Source organism: Danio rerio, chromosome 22 (assembly GCF_049306965.1).
Source record: "Danio rerio strain Tuebingen ecotype United States chromosome 22, GRCz12tu, whole genome shotgun sequence".
NCBI lineage: Eukaryota > Metazoa > Chordata > Actinopteri > Cypriniformes > Danionidae > Danio > Danio rerio.
In genome coordinates, this window is record NC_133197.1 from 2364733 (window position 1) to 2373273 (window position 8541).

The window sequence follows — 8541 nt, forward strand, 5'->3', positions numbered from 1 at the left end:
AATAATGGGATACAGAAAGTACAGACTAAAACTAGATTAAATGAACTTAAAGCATTAGAGTTAATTCATCCATAACTCATTTAGGTTGAGTTCTGCTTAATATGATCAGTTTAAGAGTTACCATAACTCATCATTAAGTCATATTTTTTATTTTATTTTAAGTTTAACTAACTTAATTAAGTGGTTTTCACTGCTACTGTTCATTTAAACATTTTTCCTCCTCGAATAGTTTTTTTAAAATAATTTCTCCATTTATGTATGTTTTTGTATTTCTCCAAAGAATTATGTGCATTAAAATCTCTATAAATACTTTATTTTCCTCCTTTCATAAATTTTTTTTGAAAAATGTTGTTCTACTTGCGTCTAATTTCACATTTAACTAAATAATGAATCTCTACAGTGATATATTCTTGCTCATTTCCTACACCCAGTTCTCTAAAAGCAATACTTTCTCTAATAAATGTTATTCGACCTCCACCAATTACATCTGACACAATCTGTCTGAAATCTAGATTTGTTTTCAAACATGTCTCCAGTATAATATTTAATATAATAACATCATATAAAATATATATATAATTTGTTTGTTCATTTATATATAAATATATATATATATATATATATATATATATATATATATATATATATATATGAAAAGTGCAAAAACCTCTAAAAGCCGTTTAAAATTTATTTTAAAGAATGAGCATTTTTCCTCTGCGTAGGTTCAGAAATTTTAAGTTTATGGCAAAAAATACACCTTTAAAAGTCTTTAAAATGAAATAACTTAACATAAACAAAGGAGTCTGAGATAAATGATCGTTTTTTGATGGAAATTTCAGACAGCACTTTTTTGCAATATATATATGTATGTATGTATAAATATATATATATATATATATATATATATATATATTTATATATATATATATATATATATATATATATATATATATATATGTATAAATATATATATATATATATATATATATATATATATATATATATATATATWTWTATATATATATATATATATATATATATATATATATATATATATATGTGTGTGTGTGTGTGTGTATGTATATATATATATACATATATATATAAATATATATATATTAGCAACATTTTTAGCGCCTAATAGACAGTATTTCACCATCCACATATTTAGTAAGGTGTTGATTTTGTGTACATTAGCAATTATTTTTGTAATCTGGTTTTTATGATCCGCCGTTGTTCCCGCCTCTCAGCGATGACGTCGCCACTGACGCGTTCATCCAGCGTCGAGTCTTCAGAGCTGAGGTGAGTCGTTGACGCTTTTTCTCGTGTTTACACAACAATAAAACACACTTTACAGTTTATTAAAGCGACAATCTGCGACTAGTTTCTGCATTGAGTTCACCTCTATCTGTGTGTCTGCTGACCAAAACAAAACAGCAGGCAGAGAGCAGCTCTGAGAGGACAATATGAGCTCAGAAACTTATTTATGTTGGTGTGTTTGAGTTTTTCCACATTTCTGTTTGTTATACCGAGTAATATGGTATGTGAAGGGAAATATGGGAATTCTCTGCAGCATAAACATTTAATTTAATGCAGAAAATGAACATAAAATTAAAAGTTTGCGGTGCTGTTTTTCTTATTTATAAAATAGTGATTAGTCCATCCTTCAAACACTCAGTATAAAATGAGCTGATCTGCTGCTGGTGATCCTGAATGGCTGATTACTAAGTGTTTATATTTTCTTTTATTACCTCATTCATTATACTGATGTCTTCTGATCCACAAATTGCCACATTAAGTTAATGTTACTGGTGTCAGCTCACTTGAGCAAATTATTTAATCATAAATTGTGTTTCTTATAAGATTCAACATTACAATATGTTTTATTTCCTCACTCAGTGTAAATGAATCAGATTTCTCTGTTTGTTCTCCTGAAGCTCTGCCGTCATCAGTGAAAGACAAAGACAGAGTTTATTGAAGGACAGTGAGAAGATGAGTGATCCAGAACCCTGCAGAATTAAACAGGAAGACACTGAAGAACTAATAGGTTTGTGTTTATTCATTACTCTTCAATAATGAGGCTGATGAACAGTGAGGTTAATCTTTAATATTTCATTATTTTAGATGCCCTTTGGTTCCCATGAACGAGACAGAGAGTTTCTGACGGGTGCTTGATTCTTTATTATGCTCAAGACGAGAGCCATTAAACTTTCGTTGCGAAGCACCGTGAAACTACACAAAGAAACAACAAAAATCAATAAAAACAACTCGTATACAGAATAATATGACAAATAAAGATATAATGTACAGAGCGACATATGAAAGTGCAACAATGAAGTATATGAAGACAGTTTGAAACAACTAATAAGAAGGCAGAGCTCACGATTAACATATACATACAAATGAACTCATGTGGCTTAAATATTAACTTCACATACCTCGCTCCGCTTTCCCAAAGGGTTCTATTAAAAATTTTTTTGCAGGATTAAGCCTCCTTTTTTCTATAAATCGCACTGCAACGTGTCTTCTCTTCGCTCCTGCTATCCTGATTAACCTATTAGTCACCTAGGCTACCGAAACACGTGACATGCTCTGATGCTCTAAAAATATTTAAAGGCATATAATGATTTAGTGGTCACTAGGGTTGTAACGGTATGAATTTTTTACGGTATGATAATCGTCTAAAACAATACCACGGTTTGACGGTTTCGCGGTATACGGTATGTTACAAATGTTACAAAATAATAGAACATTGAAGCAAATTTGACTTTTTCCAAATAATATATTTTCAGTTACTATAAACAACACCCCTTACAATGAACAAATAAAAAAATAAGAAAATAATAAATAATGTGTCAAAGTCCAAATAAAGTCCAAATAAACATGGTGCAAATCCTCAGTAAAAAATAGATATAAATATTTACTATACTATAAATAGTTACATAACGAAACTAGATACAATATGGAACATCCTTAGGTTTTATGTGCCAGCAGGGATATGGTTGTCTGTGGATATGGATTTGGATATGGTTGTCTGCAATGCAGACAAACAGCTGCACCTTCATTTGCGTCTTTTGAAAACAGCAAGAGCAGCAGTTCGTCTTTGCTGTGTCACTGTTTTGTCATGTTTCTGTGCTGCTGTGCATGCAAAAGTACTTAGTATGAGAATTATTTCATGCAAAACTTTTTTTTGCGTATTTAGCCGCGCATAAATGTATGCCTATCTCTCATTCCGTGTTGTTCAAAAAGCTCAGTGTTGGTCCACAAACAAAAGTGAAACCTATGCTTATTGGTTGTGATATAGCGAGTTTGAACCAATCTGGGCATGGAGGAGGGACAATGCATCAATGTATCATGTCTGGTTTGTCCGGAGACACAGTGACGAGCGTTTCTTTGTCAAATCAGCGTTGTCAAATTTTGATGACGTAACCGCACTGATTCCAGAGCCTCCGGGGCCGCGAATGTTATGTGATACAGCACTGGAAAGCTGAGATTCTCTTCTTTATGCCAATCTTTGAATTGTATGAATGGGATCAGCGGATCAAAAGTTATTAAACATTTAAGAGCAATACTTATTTTTAGCCGCGGGCGGCTGTCTCGGTCTTTAAGGGTTAAAACCGTTGATATGCAATTGTTCATGGTATGATAATTGTGCACGTTCAAATCGTGGTAGACCGTCATACTGGTATATTGTTACAACCCTAGTGGTCACTTACAATTATTCCTCAATGCCATGTTTCTCTCAGTATTGATAAAAGCTAAAAAAAAAAATGTTTCAAAATGTGAAATGAATATGATATGAAGTTTAGGAGTTTGGAGTTTGTTTTCTCGTTAAAGTTGCAATAGGGTATATGCCAAAGTATGCTAATAGGACTTTTAATTTGCCAGTAACCTGGGTTAATCGTTCATGGCGAACTGTATGCCATTGCAAAATCGGCGCGTTTAAGGTCTGTTTTCTTTAAAAATCAGCGATCTCCACTGGCTGAGTGATATCCGATATAAAGTGGGTCTCAGATTGTACAAGAAGCACTGCATGACATTACATTTCCCCCGCCATATCTTTATAATATGAGCATTTAGTTTACCCCAGTATATTCAATGGGGCTTCTGCACTAACCTGCCGATTCTGACAGGCGCGTGCGAGCAAATGGCTTTTTGTCTCGTTTTACGCTTGAGCAACTAAATGGATGCCAAAGTCTGTTTACTGATTGTATTTGAATTACATTACAACATCGATACTTTAAAAGGAACCATATAAAATGGCAAAAAAAATCACGATATCAGGTCACCGGAAGTGTATCAGCATGGGAAACGCATTAGCTCGGCATATACCCCATTATGATCGTGGTGGCCTTGATTATGTCAATGGGCCACTTCTAGCTCTGCGACTGGATACAATGCTTCGCTATTTCGGTCTTGATAAGTAGAAAAAATATAGTTCAGCACTCCATCTGCTGTGAAAAATGCGCCTTTAAAGTATTCATTACTTTCATTTTTTAGATGTGGTGGTGAAGGAGGAGAGTGAAGAACTGAGTGAAGATGAGGAGAAACATCATGTCAAGAGGGAAGAAGAAACTCACGCAGAGGACGAACACAAAAAGAACGATTTCACCTGCACTCAGTGTGGAAAGAGTTTCAGCAGTAAATGTGATCTCAAGTCTCACATAATGATCCACACCGGAGAGAACCCTTACAAGTGTTCACACTGCGACAAGAGATTCAAACATTCAGGACACTTGAAATCGCATGAGAAGACCCACACTGGACGGAAACGGCACAAATGTGATCAATGCAGCAAATTATTTTCAAGGCCTTCAATTTTGAAGATCCATCTTAGAGTTCATACAAAGGAGAAGCCTTATTCATGCTCTGAGTGTGGAAAGAGTTTTATGGATCAGTCATATTTAAAAACACATCAGAAGATCCACACTAGTGTAAAAGAGCATGTGTGCTTTGAGTGCAGGAAGAGTTTTATTAAAGCTGGAGACTTGAAACGACACCAGATAGTCCACACTAAAGAGAAACCCTTCACATGTACTTTGTGTGGGATGAATTTTAAGCGATCATCAAACCTTAATCAACACATGATGATCCACACTGGAGTCAGAACACACAAATGTGATCAGTGCGGTAAGACATTTTTGAGAGGTTCTGAGCTAAAGGACCATCTTAGAGTTCATACACAGGAGAAGCCTTATTCATGTCCTTTGTGTGGAAACAGTTTTAGGCGTTTACGAAATTTAAATGAACATCTGAAGATCCACACTGGAGTGAGGGAGTTTGTGTGCTTACAGTGTGAGAAGACTTTCATTAGAGCTACTGACCTGAAACAGCACCAGCGGATTCACACTGGAGAGAAACCGTACACATGTACTGAGTGTGGGAAGAGTTTCAGAGTTTCATCATTCCTTACAACACACATGGTCATCCACACTGGAGAAAGACCACATAAATGTGATCAATGCGGTAAGGCATTTTTGAGGCCGTACGAGCTGAGGAAACATTTTCTGGCTCATGCAAGACGGAGCCTTATTCATGTTCCCTGTTAACATCAATGATATTTACCTTCCTGGAAACTCTCCACTGTATTCACGAACATCAGATTTCACAGCTAAATGTATGTTAATGAGTTTTATTACATTAATACACAATTGACAAATCGCAGCAGTTTGATTGACAGGCGATCCAGTCTACTATGACCAGAAATTCAGTGCCCTCGTCACTGCCCACCATGTTTATGACAGACGTGGTAATAGAGATGCATTGACATTTAACATAAGCATGGTGAAGATGTGCTCTTATGGAAATGTTAATTGTGACATGACAGAACAACCAACAAGTTACCTGAGGCCTCGAAGTTGACCGGTGAGATGAGCTTACTTAAACTGTATAGCCTGGAGACCCAGATTAACAATCGATAAGTCTTTAATTTCTTAGGCCGTACTCACACTAGGTACAGTTGCCTCGAACCGGCCCAAAGCACGATTGTCCCCCTTCCGTCTCCCCCAACGGCCCGCACTCACACCACAAACGGGCTTCGGCACGCTTACGTCATTGCTGCTGCGCTGTTCATTGAGAAGCGCTCTCTCACTCAGCAGCACAGTGGAGATTTCTCTAGTTATATCGTGTTAGCTGTTTGTTATGCAGTCAAATATTTCGCCAAACAGTCCTTAGGGATGCGGTGACACGCAGTCAGATATTTCGCTAAACAGATCCGCCACTTTTGGCACTCAAAAACAATCATAAAGCTCTCGTGCTGCAGGAATGAGGAGGTGCAGCTGTTGTGCAGTGAGGAGTTCTCGTCTTTAATAAACTACGGCAGTTTGCGTTCACTGAACAGCCAGAATGATTAATAAATCCATATGAAACAGTCCCTTAAAGTCACGTCTCGCTTTCGGTTTCGGGCTTTGGCGCGTTTTGCGCTCACACACAAGCGTACCGCGCCAAAGCCCAAGTGAACTGCGCTCAGGCACACCTCTTCCAACCGGGCCAGGGCCGGCCAAGTGAACCGTGCTTGAGCCTGATTCAGCGCACTCACACTTCTCAAACGATCCGGGAAATGGGCCTGGGCACGGAACGGATGGCATAGTGTGAGTAGGCCCTTAGATGCAGCAGTCTCAGCAGGGAACCCCAAACCTTTCTCTCTCTACAAACACTTCTCCAGCTCTCCTGAAAAGATTTCAATGTGTTCACAGGCAAGCAGAGGGAGATAGTCCCTCCAGCATTATCCTGGATTTTCCTTGTGTCGTCTCCCTGGTGGGACAAGTTCAGAACCGCTCCCTAGGTAGGCATCCAGTAATCATTCAAAACAGATGCCCAGTCCTCTTGAGCTAGCTCTTCTTGATGTAAAAGAGCAATGGCTCTACTCTGAGCTCCTCCAAATGACAGAACCCCTCACACTTTCCTTAAGAGTTCTCCTGCTACCCTGCAAAAGACGCTCATTTCAGCCACTTTTCCTTTCAGTCATGCCCATAAGGCATTGGTCACCAAACTTGTTCCTGAAGGTCCGGTGTGTCCTGGAGATTTTCGCTCCAACCATAATCAAACCCACCTGAACAAGCTAATCAAGGTCTTACTAGGTATACTTGAAACATCCAGGCAGGTGTGTTGAGGAAAGTTGGAGCTGAACTCTGCAGGGACTCCAGGATTTGTGACCCCTGCCATAAGGCCTTCGGTCTTGTTTCTAAGGTCTTGTTCTTTAGGATGATGGGAGTTTGCCATGTGCTTCGTGAACATGAAGAAGGCCAGTTTGACCATGTCCCTTGTTGCATTTTGTAAAAATCTGCTGAGAAAGTATGGGGTACGAGACGCTTCTCTCATTCCCCAGGTATTCCCACTCTCACAACATTGACCTTGGGGTCATGACCAAAAGGACTTCAGAATTGTTATCAGGATCTTGTTCTTTTGGTTATGACCATCATGGGTTTTTATAGTGTTTTTTTATGTTGTTGCTGGTGTCGATGTGACGTAATTTAGTTCAGCATTACCTCTACCGTGATGTTTTGAACGACAAAATAAAGGAAACCTGTTGAGAAGTTTTGTTCCTAAACAGCAAACTCAGTGTCACACCTCTGCTCCGATGGTACACTCCAATCTCCTCATTCAATCTCTGGCCAATCAGGACTGCCTCAAGGGCTTTATTAACTGCACCTGTGCCCACAGTTTGCTAATCTCTGGCAGCACATGGCTGAACTGTGCAGAGGACTGAATTTGATCTCCTTTGTTTTCCTGTGTGTGCGCGTATTTGACCATGTAAGTGGCTTTTGCATGATTTAAGTTGACTTAAGTGCTCATGTTTCATGTTTGCCATATTTCTGTTTAGTTATGTACTTTGTTTTTTGGTAAACTGAAGCATTTGTATTTCTGTTATTTCCTTACTGATTACTGACACATTGTATATCTGTTATTTCCTTGCAGAAAATCACACACACACACACACACACAAACACACACATACATACCTTTCATCCTAAGTACAAATGTAAAAGCCAGAAACTACAGAACGATAACCAGAAACCAGCAACAATCTAGAATACATGATTATATGCTGTCATGGACTTTATAATTAAAAAAATGTCATTATAATGAAAGTCAATGGGGCAAAAACTGCCCCCAACATAATGAAAGGGTGGTAAATTAGAGTGTGTTGTTGAATTTTTGAAACATTTCAAAGCTTTTTTCCCAAAATATTTGTCAAAATAAGATTCATCATTAAAAATCATTCCATTTGCTGAAACAGAGAAAGTTGTGCCCAAATTAAGACTCAAAATCAGCCCAGAGTGGATGAAAACACCCCAACAGCGCACAGGGGTTTAGAGCTGTTAATGAGAATCAACACAAACAGCTTTTAAATCTCAGAAGAGTCTGTTCTATTCCAGAATCACATTGAATAAATGTAATATAATTTGTTGTAGTTTTTATTTGTTTATTATAAGCTATCTGATTTTTATAAAAAAGTTTTCATATATATTCACAGATGATGCGTGATTTGTAAACTGTCATTGTGTTGTAATCTTATTTGTAATTTAAAAACAATCAAAT

The 8541-nt window shown here is 37.4% G+C and overlaps 1 protein-coding gene across 1 annotated transcript; it reads left to right on the plus strand.

Annotated features, from left to right (window-relative positions):
• The first annotated feature begins 1248 nt into the window (after nt 1–1248).
• Nucleotides 1249–8411, plus strand: LOC103909508 (uncharacterized). The gene is made up of 3 exons (XM_073936899.1): nt 1249–1302; nt 1938–2047; nt 4501–8411. The coding sequence occupies exons 1-3, from the start codon at nt 1253–1255 to the stop codon at nt 5547–5549; spliced, it is 1209 nt and encodes a 402-aa protein (XP_073793000.1). The 5' UTR covers nt 1249–1252; the 3' UTR covers nt 5550–8411.
• Nucleotides 8412–8541: the final 130 nt, after the last annotated feature.